Below are 17,121 nucleotides of genomic sequence, written 5' to 3'. Positions count from 1 at the left end.
TATATGAATAAATACATAAATATGTACAGAAATTCAGAGTTTAAAAGCAATTCGATTCCCCCCACAACAACGTAATGTTTGCCAGGCTTTGCACACTGTGCGTCACAAATGCTGTGCTTGCAGTGTTTACTAATGTGATGGATACATTTTATGTATGCATGTAGTACATAATTTTACAAATCATCTTAATCTCTGCTTGCAGAACACACCGAAACGCCGTCGATGAGCAAAGTATGAAAGCAGCCTTTTCTTCCTCCCTTTTCTTCCTCCACTGACCTCGAGAAGGAGGAAGATGATTCATAAGTTGTTGTTTTTTTAACCCCTCTGCAAGTGGGCAATTTTCTTTCTGCTTTTGCTTCTCATATTTGATCTTGAAAATAGAGCAGTCACCATGGTGGTGTTTGTCATCATCAGCATCAGCATGCCCTCTTTTGAACTTTTGTAGATCAATAGTAGATTGCAGCGTGCATGCGCGCGCACATAATCACACAAACACACAAACACACACACGTGCAAGCTTATTAAAGCTAATCACACATACTATGTGTATGAATTGATTGTTTCTCTGTGTGTCATGCAGCTCATCAGACCTCCAATTAAAATAGGTTCTCTTTTCTTGGTGGAAGGGGAAAAAAATATATACACACACATATATATATATATATATATATATATATATATATATATATATATATATATATATATATATATATATATATATATATATATATATATAATAAGCATCCACCTCTTAAGTTAATTTGTAATTTTGTTTATTGATCAACAGAGGGTACCTCCACTTCAAAATGGAGTCATTCATTTCTTCCATTTGAGTGCAGAAACGGAATTTTTTGATTCGATGCAGTAAATAGAAATGATTAGCGTATAAATATACTTGTCTTGGGTTTTGAGTCAACCCAAACTCGGCTTTGATGTAAAAAGTATATTATTGATATTTTTTGACAGCTGAGGTTGAAAATGATAAAATCAGACAACCTTTGGGAAGTTTCATTATAGTATTTGAATTAACACAGCTGGTGGTTCAAAAGCGGAATGTAACGCAGACACCAATTGCCAAGATAGAGCCCAGTGGGTTAATGTGCGAAATAAAAGTGCCACTTTTAAAATAGTACACGCACGTGTAGTTCTTTTATTGTATATTCCTCATTGTGTTTTAAATCCTTGATGGTAAAATAGTATTTGACAAAAGATTGTAGTTAGGATTTTTTTTGTAGTAGTACCAGTATCGGGAGTATTATTTTATTACAACTACTGATTCTTTTATGATTTTTATTTACCTTATTGACCTTGTTTTTGTCATGTTGCTCAGGTGTGATCATGTTCCGCCTCCCCGCAGTACGTCTGTAGAAGCGCCTCATTGTTTGCTGCAGGATGTGACATGTGATGAGTGTTCAGCGGGCAGCCGCTTCACCGCTATCATCCGCCAACAAGCGTATTTATTGATCCCAACAATGCGAGCCGGTGTCTCAGGCCCACAGAGGTGTTCTGTCTCTGAGTGAAGCCCTCGCATAGGAATTAAAAAAAAACATACAAAGACTATCAAGCGGACATTGTGTAAGAAAAGCCTTTTTTCTCTAAAAGCCTCATTTGTCTCAAAGGGATTTTGAGCTCTTTGATTGTTGTCTCTGTCTGAACCTGCACGTTCTTCTGTTCCTCTTCCTCATTTCCCTGTTTTTTTTTTCCTGCATTCCAGCAGCGTGGAAAAACAAACAGATGGAGGAGAGAGGGAGGACGGGGTTCAAACTGGGAGGCAGGAAAAAAGGAAAGGATGAGAGGATGCAAAGCCGGAGGGGAGATGAAGGCAGAAGCGGGATGGAGAGCCTGATGAACTCATCTAAGGGGACTCTATTTTTTTTTAATAAGCAGCAGACTGTGAAGCTAATCTCCAACCAGTCAATCTGAATAATGAGCACGAGAGAGAGAGGGAGAGAGGGAGGCAAAGAGCGACAGGATGGGAGGATAAAAAGAAAACGAGTCTCATTATCCCGCCACCAATTTTCATCACTGTCCTGTCCGTAATCTCTGTCTCTCCGGCTTTCTTTTCCTTGACACATGAGGAGCAATTACGCCAACTGTTTAGCTAACTGGAACGCTCGGAGCCTCTGTCGTATTCCACAAGCTTCTGTGGGGGGCTGAAAAATGGCTGACAGCCACCTTGCTGTTTAACTGGAAATTATTACCTCCATCTAAAAGTGTATTTTTACCAACCTTAGTCAGTTAGTCTATCGGCAAAGATTTTTACTCTGCGTACTCTACAAATGGAAATTCTGGAATAGTGTTGACCCGCATAGACCCTGCCGATTTGCATATTTGATTTTTTTCTTTTTTTTTGGGAGGGGGGCATTTTTTGTTATACATCAAAAAAGTCAAATCATACTTTGGTGCCATCATCTGGCATCATTGTGCCAGAGATCTATGTTGATGAGGGTTGAGGACTTTTGTTTGGGTTAGAACTATGTTGATGAGGGTTGAGGACTTAAGTAGTGCTTTGCTGCCGTTGTCTAGCAAAGTCTTGTTTTCGAAAGCAGAGATATACAGAAAATGCAATTTTTACAGTGTTCAAGGTCGTTTGAATTAATATTAAATGGTATTGATTGACTATGGAATCAGGTCCATCAGATTGTACTATGTACATGTTTATTTATTGGGGACATAAAAGGCGCAACTTGGGTGGATTGGCCAATATTCTGTTTTACTGAAATATCGATCTTGTTTCTGTGTATTCATGCAGAAATTGACTTTGTGTGGAATTTGTGCCGGTTTTGTTGAACACAATGCTTTTATTCTGTTTTGTGAATGGCAACAGGTGGCTACACACAAATTAATTGTCATCTAGTGACGAGCCTTTCATTGTTCTGCCTGTCACTATTCCCTTTGAAGTTGCTGAGATTTGTCGTATGGTTTGATGACAAAAGAAATGTACCGTATTTGCCGGTGTATTGGTCGACCTTTTTCGATCCAAAATCGACCGAAAAAAATCGACCTCGACTTATACACCGAGTCATAAAATTTAACTTCGTTTTCATCGCTTCAAATGTGATGGTAACTAAGGCCGTTTCTCATGCATCTCATTGTGCGTGGGTGTGCGTCCGTCAGGCTCATCAAACAGCGAGAAACTGAATCATTATAAAGCGTTCGTCGCATTAACACGCATCCTCAGCAACAATTTCAAATATTCTCACCTCAATAACGGACATCGAAAGCCAGGCAGCGACGATGATTGCTAGGGGGAAGTACTGGGTATTGAGCGAATGTGCGAGTCATCGCACGTCAAGCAACGACAATAACTACCGGTACGTAAACATTCAATCGCCATGTCTAAATGAATGTCGTTGGCACTTAGAAAATATTCGCCAAACTTGGCCAGACTTCCAGGGGAAGAGGCCGAATTTTCACTTGTGGTGGCCGACACGGGGAACCAGCCGAGGCGGACACTTTACGGCGGTTGAGTCGTTGGCACTTAGGAAATATTTGCCAAACTTGGCCGGACTTCCAGGGGAAGAGGCCGAATTTTCACTTGTTCTGGCCGACATGGGGAACCAGCCGAGGCGGACTCTTTATGGCGCAAGAGCCGTTGGCACTTAGAAAATTTGAACCGGGCGGCGTGCGCGAGTGCACGGCCCGCTGGAAGTCGAATGAGGCTCAGCGATTTCATCCGCGGTGCTTATAAAGTGCCGATCCGCCGGCCGGAGCTATTTTCGGCCACCCGGCGCGTGCGCACGGCCTCCCGGCTGTGCCGGGCGGCGTGCGCGAGCTCGCCGGCTGCTGGAAGTCGAATGAGGCTCCGCGATCTCCTCCGCAGTGCTTTTAAACAGCCGATCCGCTGTGCGGGAGCTATTCCCGGCCACTTGGCGCGTGCGCACGGCCTCCCGGATGTGCCGGGCGGCGTGCGCGAGCTCGCCGGCTGCTGGAAGTCGAATGAGGCTCTGCGATCTCCTCCGCGGTGCTTATAAAGAGCCGATCCGCTCGGCGGGAGCTATTTCCGGCCACTTGGCGCGTGTGCACGGCCTCCCGGTGGTGCCGGGCGGCGTGCGCGAGCTCGCCGGCCGCTGGAAGTCGAATGAGGCTCCGCGATCTCCTCTGCGGTGCTTATAAACAGCCGATCCGCTCGGCTGGAGCTATTTCCGGCCACTGCGCATGCGCCCGGCCTCCCGGAATTTGAACACATTTCGTCAATAAATTTCGCATATTTCTGATTGAATTTTGAAGTTTAATATAATGCAACAATTGAGCTCGACTTATACAAAGGATATATCATAAAATCGTAAATTTCCGTCGAATTTTAGGGGGTCGACTTATACACCGAGTCTACTTATACACCGGCAAATACGGTAAATTGTGGGGGTGAATGATCACTGACTGCACATGCCTGTTAAATGGCTCAAAGGTAAGTTGATTCAATGTTGATTTATTTTATGCATACGATCAAGTTTTAATTGTTCACAATGTAGCAAGCACACATGGACATTCTGTTCAACAAAAGCTGATAATGATGGCCAGTCATGATGCTTTTTATATCCAGACTTTATTTTGAATGTCATGATTTGAAAATAGAAAAAAAAAGAAAAAAACTGTTGATTTCACAGTTTAATCCTTGAAAAAATATAAAAGTGTTCCCTCGGTGGTTTGCAAAGATTCAATTTTCAAGACTGCGTTGTTATAGAACTTGGGTTTCTGAAATTCACAGTGATTGCTGCTGTAGCTGTTTGTTCACAACAAAAAAACTCTGATGAGCAAACAAGCAAACTAAAAAATTCATTTGTCTGATAAATGCTATAAACAATCAGTGCATCTATAAATAAAGTCTACACCTCCTTTCAAAATGATTCCCAACATTAATGTAAAGAATTAATTTGGGACACAGTCCATTTCAGTCTATATTTAGTAATCATTTTTACTTAAGGCTAAGAGGTTAACTATTTTTTGTATTTCACCAGTCATTTACTTTATCACAAGTACGTACGTATGTGTACTTCCACTGAAGTACAGGGTGTGATTACTCTGGCCACCTCTGACAATAATAGATGACAGTGAGACAGTCCAAGCTGTCAGCTGTGATCCAGCAGGCCTTTAGCGTCTTTGTGACACCTCCACTTGCCGAGACTCCGCGGCTCTGGGACTGCTTTCTCCCCAAGGCCCGCTCATACATTGATGCTTACTATTCCTGATAGTCACACCATCCAAATGGCAAACTGAGACTGGCTTTTATGTGGCAGCCAAGTGGCCAGGGTCTTTTAAAAGGCAGGGGGACAAAGTAGGAAAGCGGCACACAACAATAAATATTTGACTGTTTTTTTAATCACACCAGACATAATCATGCCCCATCGACTTAGCTAGTAAGTGCTTCTCATGACAGTTAGCCAAGTGCAAGGAAAGACTGATTGTTATTTATTAGAAATGAGCCATCAAAAAAGTGTTCCATAAGGTCTGATAAAGCGGGTAGCTGGCCAATTCCAAAAAGGAATGCTTGGCTTGTATGCGGGTACAGCTCAATAGATTACCATACTGTGGTTAATTTCACGATCCTATTTTTTAATACACAGTATTATTTGTGCTGTACCATTGCTCTCGCATTCACTTAGTAAGAACTGAACCTATGCTGCCAGCACCAAAGTCAGCCAAGTGTACTTCTTCACAGCAATGACAAACACTTCAAAAAGTGTCATGAGGAAAAAAAAAACTTGGTGGCTGCAAAAGTTTAGGTTTTGACACGGGGGGCCATTACCTGAGTAATTGCTGGAATACTTAATGAGATAATCAATTCTTTAAAAGATTTGTGAGTGACTGCCCTCGTTCGTGATAATTAATGACATTGACACTGATCATGTTAATGACTCCTCACAATAATTAGTAAACAGTTAAATCAATAGTCTTGACTGGCTCTGTCACCATAATTTAACGATATTTTTACGAGAGTGGTTGTACTTTGCAGTGACGTAATGTTCTTACATTGCTGTTTCTAATATTTTGCAAAAGATTTCATGGCAAAAATTTGACAAAAACAGCTGCATTCCCTTGGCGAGGATGAGATGTGAAGGTGCGACGGTTGATGTGTATGGATGAGAGGGCGATGTAGGGAGGAGAGTGATGTTTGTTTACGTAAGGGTGGTACGAGGGGTGGGGGTGGGGAGGGGGGCGATTGGACGATCCAGTAAACTGCTTGTGAAATGAAAATGGCTCTTTAGCAGAATCCAGGACACTTGGGCTGGGCTGGATCAATGTCTCTGATTTAGTGTCTAAAAGCCTGTCAGTGGGAGGAAGAGGAGGAGGTAAAGGCTGCGTGGGGGATGAGTGGACAAAGAGGATTTTGGAGGTGGAGGAGTCCTTTAATGGAAGGAGGGACGGATGATGAGGGAGTGACACTCCAAGGAGGTAAAAATTAGTGAGATTGCTCTTCAAGTCCTCTAGAATCAATGTGTCCTGTCTGTGGCTAGGGAGAGGGGCAGTCCTATTTTGCGGTGGGGGAATTGGTGCAGCCTTTCGGGCCAAAATCAATAGCGAACATACAGTGCTTCTTGAATCTTGACTTTCCTGCACAGGTCGAGCGCAGCATGTGGGCATCACGAGAGGTGACCTGCTTCAGGGAATGTTTAGTCTTCCTCAGGGTGGAGACACTTTGTCGTGTGACTTGCAGCCACTGTGGATCAAAATGTATTAAAAAGTGAAAAAATAAGACAAAAGGAGAGCACCCACGACAAAGCCATCCATCCAACCATCCATCCAAACATCCATCTGTCCGTCCATCCATTTTTCAGATAGTGCCTGTATTGCATCCAACTATTTTTTGTTGTTGTTGATGTTTTACATTGTGAACTCTAACCCTATTTGTGGGGAATAGAAATCGCCAGCTGCTGTTTTTAACTATCCTACATTTGAGATCAATGTGCATAATGTTAGAGTGCCTTATAATATTCAATATGCGATTTATCTGGTTTTTGGGCCCATTTACATACTGTTGTATTTTAATATCAGTCAGCTATGTGTTTTTTTTTTTAGGCAGTGCTCGGTGTAATATTAAGAAATAATTGACTCATTTGACATAAAGGTTATTTCTCTCCAGTTGCCAAGTTAAGACCTGGGTCTGGTCCCTTGGTTGGTAGCTGCCCACTGCTCCTCAGGTACGGCTTAAGGCAATGATCACTCTGCGTTGTTTTATGCAACTAAATTAAGCAGCGGTGGTCATCTTCCTCACATGGATGCTCTCGTGTGAGTGCCTCTCAGGAGGAGATTGACGTTCTAGCACCACAAGCAGGACATGGCGACGTGAGTGTTCTCGCATACCCTTGGGAGCCAGTCTAGTTGGAAGTGGCGGTAGGAGGGGCTGTTTTATTTTTATTTTGAGTGTTTAATGTATTAAAAGGGGCGAGGTAATGAATTATAATCTTTAATGCAAAAAACGATCGATACCTCAGAGGGAATAAATCAGCTTTTTACTGAGTGCGTCAAAGCCCCTTAATACACTTGGGGAGAAGAAGGAGGGAGGCTGTGGCGGGGGTGCGATGCGGTGCAGCGGATGGAGAGATGGATGCAGACGGGGTGAGGGAGGAAGAAGTTATAGATGCACGAGCTCACCTTATTGAGTAAAAGCCCGCTGAGAGCAGGGTGGGTTGGATTGTGACAGCTTTGTGAAGAGGAGAGGTCACAGGGTAACTTGTTGTTTTCCCCCCTTCCTTCTGACCTTCCTTCTTTCTGCCGCCCCGAGCAAAATAACTGAATTTACCTCGCCACAGCGCCTCTCTTGTCTCTTGCCCCCTAAAGTGGCCAGGAGACCAAGCTATGAATTACAACTTTTTGATCAATCCACAGTCAAGTCCCAATGACGTGTGCTGGCTTACCAATGGAAAAGAAAGGCTTTATTGTCATGATACAAGGAAACAAGCCAGGCTGCAAAGACACGCCCGACTTAACAAACATCCAGTGCGGCTGCGAGTATTTATGATGCCTAGCCCGCCCAGTTAGCGGGCTAAGTGGCCCAAGTGAGGTTTTTGCTCAGCGGAGGCCCTTTAGTGAGACACGGTCATTAAAATGTGATGGCTCAGGAAAGGGGCTAAGGGGGGCAGAGGGGAATAATGAGGATCACCAAAACACGGACAAGTTTGCTTGGAAAAATGATGTGGGCCAATCATGTTGCAGCCCCCAGGTTCTCAGTTATGAAGCAAGCGGCGTCGCATCTTCAGATCCACACTGTGATATCAACCGGGGCGCACATTCATCATTCATCCCTTTAGGAATCAAGATGCAACAATGGCATCTAATCGCTCATTTCAGTAGTTGTTATTTTTTACTTCCTCTGTTTACTTTCTCCCCGTTTTTTTATTTATTGTATGATTTCTCTCTCGCCGTCTTGCTTCAGCAAAGAGCGTTGGCTGAATAAACAAAGGTCAAAGTGAAAATTGATCATCTCCCTCCTCCTCCTCTTCACAACAGCCGGCGGTCGTGAGAAACTTCTTGACACACTGCGAGGAATTTTAAATGGGAATCCTGCGAAAACGAACACAGCTTTTTGTGTACACTCTTAACAAAGCTCAGCGTGAGTGACAGAAGCAATAACTTCCTACAGCTTTGTCTTGTCTCAGTAGAAGAATACTTTGTTGTGAATGACATCATCACGTCAACTTCATAATTGATGAGGTGGATTAGCAGTGCATTAGCCGAATGGGATTCCGAGCTAGTCCGCTATTCCCTTGTGCTGTATACACCTAAAAGCACAGACCTTTTAGAAAAGAAACAGTCCATTTTCAAAAGCATTTGCCCTCTTTTTTCGTGAGCAAAGATCTACCTGACTTTGAGCAGGTATGCCTTGTACTGTGTAATCTGCATCGAGCTATGAGTTGTGGCTGACTTTTAAGTATTGTGAATGCAGCTGCTGTGTCTTTGTCTGTCTTTGCTAACTGCCCCCTTCCATGTTCAGGGGTTCAGCTCCATAATGACCCCCCACCCCCATCTGTCAGCTCTGCACTGGAACCATTTGAGTCAAGTGAGTCATTAGATCATTTAGCATTAGTCCACTGACGGGCTTTGCAGGAGCCCTAAAGTGAACCACATGCGAGCCAGATGGCCCAGGTTTCTCCCCATATATCCAACCGCACATTCATACAGTACGCAAGATAAGGCCGTGAAAAGAGATAAGGAGGAGATGTCAAGTATTTTCCTTTAATACCTGGCCGGACACGCTGGAATTAAGCAGCACAGCCTTTATTCAAAGCATCGCTTTCACAGAGATTCATTTCTCCTCGTTTCCAAATGAATATTGCCCATTATGAGTGAGCACCTGAGCTCTAATAGACTTCTACTTTTTACCTTGAAGTAATCCAACAGATCAATCAGGGAGAGCAGCCGATACATTTGAGGTAATCCTATAAATGTTTATTGCGGATGAGATGACTCAGTGCGAGCGTACTTGTCTCCTCCACTTGAACGCTTTCACTGCTTGGCTACACTACGAAACGCTTGACAAAGACTAAGATGCTCTTTGAGCTTCTTGGCCTCCAAGCCGTCATGATTGGCTCTTGTATGTAGGGTGAATTAAACATGAAAAGGAACGCCAAAATGCTTGGAAATTTTCTTTTATACCACTTTAGTATATACTGTCTTTTTTTCCTCAATCACATTACCATTTTTTTGGTCTACAACTACATTTTGTTGGGAATGTATTGAAATATTTGTAAGAAAATGTTGCTGGTGGCTGGATAACTGATAGATAGCGAAATACTGTAATGTTAAAATGTATGGTATTAATTTAAAAGGACAAAAATGAATACAATTTTCAGTGAGCTGGATTTCTTTGTCCTTATATTTAAAATACGGTGAAGAATATTTATTCAAAACAGTAAATCGAACAAATGCCTGAAAACAATCTGTAAGTGCAACTTGTTAAATAGAAATAAATGGAGTTGAGTCAGTCCGTGAATCTTTTTCATGTGTCATTGCTGGAACGTTGACCTGTAAAATGGAAAAGACTTGCATAAATAATGCATAATCTCTGACCATCCATCACTTGTTAGCATCATCTTGTGCCCCTCACACTTCTCACCTCCATTTGTCTCCTCCTCAGGGCTCTCCTGATTGCTCACTTTGGCCTCCGCTGCCTGCTGGGGTGCGCTTGTTTCGCCACTCTCTCTCTCCCAGACAATCACGGAGGTGTTCTGACCGGAAAGCAGGCGGAGGCGAGGCGGGGTCTTTTGGTCGCCCGGACTGAAGGATTGAGAAACTCCGGCGCCACCTCTGGTCAAACCCCAACCGTGACGGGATCCCAGTTTACGACGACCCCTGGAGCCGGGGCGTGGGACCAGATTAGAAGGAGAAGAAATTCTCGAGGGACATGGGGAACCCGGCGCACTGCAAGGATCTGCAAAATGTGAGGAAAATTGTATTATGTACTTTATACACATTACAATGCACAAAACATGTTGATCCTAGATGACCTGCAGCTTTCGTATATTATTCAATTCTTCATCAGCAATGATAAAATATGGGGTCAAACTCAAGGCATGTCTGACCCATCACATTCATTTCGAATCAGTTGCTTATCAACTAAAAGTTGATAAGCAAATAACAAATCCAATGTGGCAATTCTGTGTGTCATGGCACAATTTCACTTCTTAGGCTTCTTAGCTGATTCTGATTCTGAGACATTACTTATCTACTGCAAATAATGTATCTTTTTTCATCTATCTATGCTAGCAACAAATAGTGACTGGCACAGCAATGAAATACTTTTAGACTAGATGACAATTATGTTGCGTATTCACTTTTTGAGCTGTATGACAGTCTCTGAAATAAATTAGGTGGCTTGGATCCTTGAAGGTTTGGAAACACTGCTGAATGTATTGATATGTGATGTATTGATGTGATGATACATTTCCTGTATATGGCTATCACAACAGTCCTTAAATGGAAATCATAACTACAATGTGGTTGACATCCTGGTTTAGGGCATATATTATGCTTTTGCCGTAATCTTATTCGCATTTAGTATGACATTTCCATGCACCCATATAGTATTACACATCACATGGCAAAAGTTTCATCTGGTCTTAAAAATGTCAAATGCATGCGTTTGTCACAAGCAGAGTGTAGTCTCGCAAATCCATATTCCAAGGCTACAGTAAGAAGTCTTTGCCATTGTATGACTCATGCCTTGTTATGCAAAATCTACTTGGTGATTTCCCATGATGCAATGAGCTGCTGTTGCCTCTCTTCCCTCTGCATATTTGTACAAACATACCTCAATATTATATAGTACTAACTCGGGTACTGCCTCCCGCCAACACTATTGTTACTGCTGCAACCATTATTATTGCGGAAGATATTTAATTCGTTTCAGATTCTGATTCTGATTCTGGAGGACACACAATGACATGTCGTTTCAAAAATATCTTTGAAATGAGTTTTATAAAAATCATGTTTTACGATGTGATTTCATAATGAAGAAATAGTTCATTTTTGACTATGTATGAACAGCTGCCATTTTTAAGATAATAATGCTCCGGTCTGATTTATGCTGTCAGAGTGGTCGCGCCTCATTATTGGAGTGAATTCCTATCAGATGGGTCAAAATAATTAATCCAACCTCAGGTAAAAGTAAATGCTCCAAATCCATAGCTACCCAGCCAGCATTATTTAGAGTGTAGGTTTCCCACTTAAAAAATGTAATGAAACCACCACTGCAATCTATAACAACAATTTTTAAATAATGATAATACTAATTAGTGCATAGTGTCAACCCAAAATAGCCTTTTTGACTTCCCAAAGGACCATTTTTGACACAGCTCTGATAATGGTTCCCCTTAGACTGTGCAGTTGTACCTAATAAAGGGGCTGCCGAGTATACATCTGTTTGAAAAATGTGTTGAATATAATGCTTTCCTTCTTCTCTCTTATCGTCTTCAGTAGAAGCCCCCCAGAGTCCAGCTCTACTTAAGAAAGTTTTTCCCTCCCTCCTCTCAAGAGTTTATTCTGCCACTAAGCACACTCGCTCATAAGGGGATTCTTAATGAATGTGTGAAGTACTACAGAACCCATGCAACATGAAAAATGCCCTTCTAAACTCTGTTAAGATTATCCCGTTCTATAATTAAAATGAGATTGCACTGAATTCAAATAATTTGCATCTAGTTACCGTTGCTATGATTCATGAGGCGTCTGAAAATGACTACCAGGCAAGGCATAACAATAGCATCCGATCCAATAATTCAAAATGAATGAAGGTTTTTGATGTGACTTTTGGTGTATCGCAACTGCCCTGTGTCATTCAATGTTTTCTCCTCCCAGACAACGGAATGTGGAAGCGATGTAATCCAAGGGGGAATTTGATACATTGCCTTTTGAAAGCGCTGCATTCATTCATTCATTCATATAAGAAGTGAAGAGTAAACACAGTTGAGGAGGTAAAGATTAAAGCATTAGAAGCTAATAATAAATTGAACATTGATCTCAGCGGAGGTTTATTTATACAAAGAGCGAAGCGTCTGGGCTTATCAAAGACAGACTTAACTGCTGCTATTAGAGCCTTAAGGGACCTTCTCTGCTCATTGCGTTAATTGCCAAGTTTGGACCGAGGCCATTTCGGATCAAATTGATCATGCTATTATTCTTACAGGCAGGAGAGCGCTCACTGTGACTAAAAGCAAGTGGCATTCTTTTGATGCAGATATTAAAACATCTCAGGCGAGTGAAGCATGAGAAGTTGATCCTGTGGCCATCTGATCGGCTATTTAACAAATACTTATTTAAATAATTAATAAATAATTTAAAAGAATCATTTAACCTGTCTTGAAAGCACATTTGACCCTGCTTTCCAACATGAGACTTGAAATATAATAATTTAAATTGATTAGATATGTAATGTAAGGTTTCCTGGAATGTGGGAGGAAACCAACGCAGGTACGAGGAGAACATAACTCCACACAGGAAAGTGGGAGCCAGAATTGAACCCACAACCTCTGAACTGTGAGGTGGACATGCTAACCAGTGCCCCACAGGAGAAGCAGTGCTCTTCAAAGTATTGAATCTTGCACAACATGTCAAAGTGGGTATGAAGTCATCTTACAATACTGCAGACAAAACGAATGAGAACTATTAAGCAGGCAAGCATTTACAGCGCAGATACTAAGCGGAGGAAATCAGGTGTGAACTCATCCTTTCCATCAGAATAATGACGATGTGTTGCGCATTCAGAGTGCATAAAGAGAGGAATGAAGTGCTACGAATGCTTGCCTGGCCGCAGCAAAAAGACGACCACACAAGGGAAAGATTTGAGGAGAAAGGAGCCCGATGGGTGCTAAGCTCACTTGCTAGTCATGAGGTGATGTCTATGCATGCCCGTGGCCTCGCTTGACGGGGACGAGCGTGTTAGAATATCCTTGCAAAAGGCAGACAGAGCGCCGGGGTGCGCGGCCCTCACCACGCTGTGGCGTGTCGGATGTGAATTGGGCTCTGTCGGCCAGGTTCTCCACGCTGCCAGCGGCCGTGATGTGGCTGCGCCCCTCCCGCGCTCCGCCACGGGGTTTGATGAGCTTTTTCATCCGGTCTGCAATCCAGTTAGATTTCCTTTGACGACACAAGAGTGCACAGTGAAGGCCTAATATGATGCCTGAAATGTTGCTTTAAACTCTGCTGCTCTGATTAAGTTTTAGTTTTCAACCAATGACAGATGGATCGTGTTCGTACTTGGCCTTCCAAGGCAGAGGTTGCACGTTGGGCTCCAGGACTCTGTATTGGTCCATAATCTTCTCCACCAGCTTCTGCTTCTCCCGACGGAGTTCGCTCAGCTTCTCCCTGAAGAACAGCACAAAGAACGGCACCGCATTTCATACATCTATTGACAATATTCTATCAATAACCTTCATCAAATGACTTTCTCTGTGCTTTTTTTAAGCCGGGAGAACACAATAAAAGTCGCCTTTGTGCTGCTGATCAAGGTTTCAGGCAAGCACAGAGCAGAAGAGAAAAATACTGAAAAATAGCCTGCAACTGCAGACCTGCCTTGGATGATAAACGGCTCGGGATAAAGAATAGTCAAGCAAAAAGTCGCTGACATTCCGGGCTGACTGTTAGTTGTCCACGCTCGACTGTGGGCGGAGATGTTCGGCCATGTTAAGAGAGGTCAGCGGTCTTCAGCGCTGAAAATGGAACTTAAAGTTTAGTAGCGAGGCCCGTTTATTCTCGTACTGGTGGTGCGGCTCTGTTGTGAGGAATGTCAGCCGCTTGTAACCTAAGTGGGAGTTCACATTTATAGACTCTCATTTTTCCCAGAAGATGAAGCACACTCTGCTGGTCTGCTACGAGGAAGAAAAATAAGAAAAACCTTTTCCAAGTGAGCGGTGCTAGTTTGTCCCCAAAACGCTCACTGAGCTGCAAATTTGGGTTCCGCACATACAATTCCTTTGTTTTTGCTGTAGACTGAGAACTTTTTTATCTTTGCATCTGGAACTGGTATATTTCTTAAATGGCAGCATTATTTGAAAAATTATTTTTTAAAAAAAGTGAAAATTAACTATTTAACGCTATAAATTGTGTCGAATGAATAGTCCACAACGAGTGATTTATCAATCTTTCTATTAAAAATTTAATTAAAAAAAACATCGTATGTCTGCCATTCTTTCCTAAAGATAGACAATCTACAGTTGTAATTTTGCCAACCTTGTTTTACCACAACGTAACAGATCAAATCTTTGAATAGTAACTTTAATCAGATTACTAGTTAGTACTTGAAATGGCAGTCATGACTGAGTAACGCGTCACTGGTTAGCATTAACGGTTGACATTTAATGTTCACTACCAAAATGCATTGTATTGTCTCTCAAGACAAAACTGTGTTAAATTGCCTGTCAGATTTTCATCCTATAATGTTAAACCTTGATGTTTTAAATCTGCAGCCCAAATAAGGGAATGGTTGTTCCAATACTTTCAGAGGGAGGTGTGATTTCATAAGAAAACAAATCATGACACAATTTCATTTTATAATGGAACTGTTTTTGGCTCTTTTTATTATTTCTGAGAGATTAATTTGTCATCTGTGTGGGTGACTACTGAATATATTTCTGTGGATGATTGCTATTAAATTGCTTTTCTAATAGCGGATGTCATGGGTGATGGAGGTTCTCTTTTAAAATGAACACAACTGTTTGCCATTTCATCCATCCATCCATTCATCCTCGTCCAAAACCAAAGTGCTATCAAATAGGTTTTCTTAGAACAAGAACAAAAAAAAAAAAAAAAAAAAAAAAAAAAAAAAAAAAAGAGTAGTTTTGATTGAAGCTCCAGGAAACCTTTTAACAAAGTTTTTGTCAATGTAGTTTGACACTGGGGTGCTCGGTGTCGCGCTGGTTAGCACATCAGTAGGGTGCCAGTTCGATTCCACCTCCGACCCTTCTTGTATGCCGTTTGCATGTTCTCCCCGTGCCCGCGTGGGTTTTCTCCGGGCATTCCGGTTTCCTCCCACATCCCAAAAACATGCTCGGTAGGCCAATTGAGCACTCCAAATTGCCCCTAGGTCTGAGCGCGAGTGCATGGATGGATACTTTGACACTGTCTACTGCGGAACTTTGGATTAGACACCGTGTTGCTTTCCAAACTTATAGAACAAAATTCAGTTTGAATAAAAATAACCACTGCTGAAAAAAAAAAAATGGGCAATGATGCAATTTGGGAGCAATGTGACTCATTAGTGTTAAAGGGTGAAGCAGCCCTGCATGATTGCTATTAGTTCTGGATAATCTGCAACCAGTCTGTTTAACATTTAAAAGCACCACAGCTGGGGGCTGTTGGACTGTCAAACAGTTTCCTCACACACACAGACCTCTACACATGTTGTCTGTGCCACATACAAACACACACCTAGTCACACATCTCCTCACATGCATTATGTACTGTTTGCTCCTGCTTGTAGCTTTAATTCTATCAATCCTGTTAAAAAGCCCGGCAGCACAAGTAACAAGACCTGATTTACTTTTCAATCTACTTGATCCTCTCCTGTCAGCTCTGAGTACGTGTGTGTGTGTGTGTGTGTGTGCGTGCGTGCGTGCGTGCGTGCGTGCGTGCGTGCGTGCGTGCGTGCGTGCGTGCGTGCGTGCGTGCGTGCGTGTGCTTGTGTGTACATGCACTCACTGATATTCTTTCTGCTGCGTATAGTGCTGGTCACGGCGTTCCAGGCTTTGCTCCAGTAAGGCCCGGTTCTCGCTCAGCAGACTGCGGTTCTGCTCGGCTAAATGGCGGTTTTCCTCTTCCATGTTGCCCTTCAGCTGGGTCAGTAGCTGCACATGCACACACACAAGCAAGAGCAGAACACATAGACTCTTTGAAAAATATACTACGCATCATATTTCCTCAAATAAGGGCCTGTGTTATAAAAGGCACTGAGACGTCATTTTTTTGCATCCATCCCACTAAAACATTTTTATATAGTTTTTTAACATTCACTTTAAAAACATTACTATAATTTATCAAAACAAACTGTAAATCTAGTGACACAAGCATAAAATAGTGAGCATATTCTATTGTCTGTGCTTGTGAATGTATCTTTCGGAGGCGTGGCCTAATTGCCGTGAGCTGTAGTTGTTTGAGTTAGCTTTGTGTTTTTACTCTCCCACTATTGATAATTAGCTGAAAAGTGCATTGGTGGCTGCCGCTCTGATGTAAGCGGATGACTGTCAGTAAGCATCCCGTGAAAAAAAAAAACTTAAAGGTGTGGGTGCAAATGATGTTTTGTGATATAGCAGGGGAACATCCCACATGGGTCCTCTGCACTAATACCCATGAGGTCATTTCTCCTTTTCATAGGAAATTGACTCCCGTGCGTTGTAGTCGACTATCTAGTTTATTCCACAACAGACACTGCAGATATGGCATCTGTAAAGCTGAGTTGGGAGTTTAATAGGAAAAGTGCTGCCCTATGCATTCAGTCAATCAGTCGAGTTAACTGGAATAGAGCGTGACTCATTGGTGGTGAGAGGAATTGGACAGAAAGCTTTTAAAGTGGATTTATTCAATGCAGGGAAAACACAACCGTGTCCCCGAAAATGATTAAGAAATATAAAGCAACCTCTTAGATCTACTCTTTAGTGATTGACGAATGTTGTAATATATTGTAAGTATACA

The 17,121-nt window shown here is 42.3% G+C and overlaps 2 protein-coding genes and 1 long non-coding RNA gene across 8 annotated transcripts in view; 2 read left to right on the top strand and 1 right to left on the bottom strand.

The window, feature by feature from the left end:
- macrod1 (mono-ADP ribosylhydrolase 1) overlaps positions 1–10,181 on the top strand; it is a 159,417-nt gene extending 149,236 nt beyond the window's left edge. For 4 of the 5 annotated variants that reach the window (XM_049736808.2, XM_049736819.2, XM_049736797.2 and 1 more), the window contains one exon: positions 203–540. In XM_049736808.2, the coding sequence (XP_049592765.2) occupies positions 203–226 (24 nt within the window). In that variant the 3' untranslated portion in view covers positions 227–540. Of the gene's footprint in view, positions 1–202; positions 541–10,075 lie in introns of those variants that run through there. The other variant, XM_068652059.1, reaches the window with a different exon arrangement.
- Positions 739–2,627, top strand: LOC125978949 (uncharacterized). Its single transcript, XR_007485170.2, has 2 exons — positions 739–1,575; positions 1,715–2,627. It is a non-coding gene; the product is annotated as an uncharacterized lncRNA (long non-coding RNA).
- ccdc88b (coiled-coil domain containing 88B) overlaps positions 9,572–17,121 on the bottom strand; it is a 41,973-nt gene continuing 34,423 nt past the window's right edge. The window contains exons 23-27 of one of the 2 annotated variants that reach the window (XM_049736220.2): positions 16,132–16,277; positions 13,693–13,800; positions 13,427–13,572; positions 10,055–10,369; positions 9,572–9,963 (exon numbers count right to left, since the gene is read on the bottom strand). In XM_049736220.2, the coding sequence (XP_049592177.1) occupies positions 9,938–9,963; positions 10,055–10,369; positions 13,427–13,572; positions 13,693–13,800; positions 16,132–16,277 (741 nt within the window). In that variant the 3' untranslated portion in view covers positions 9,572–9,937. Of the gene's footprint in view, positions 9,964–10,054; positions 10,370–13,313; positions 13,573–13,692; positions 13,801–16,131; positions 16,278–17,121 lie in introns of those variants that run through there. The other variant, XM_068652012.1, reaches the window with a different exon arrangement.

The sequence above is a fragment of the Syngnathus scovelli genome, chromosome 1 (assembly GCF_024217435.2).
Source record: "Syngnathus scovelli strain Florida chromosome 1, RoL_Ssco_1.2, whole genome shotgun sequence".
NCBI classification, from domain to species: domain Eukaryota; kingdom Metazoa; phylum Chordata; class Actinopteri; order Syngnathiformes; family Syngnathidae; genus Syngnathus; species Syngnathus scovelli.
Note: the sequence above shows the minus strand (reverse complement) of the source record. Positions and strands in the feature narration are given on the sequence as shown.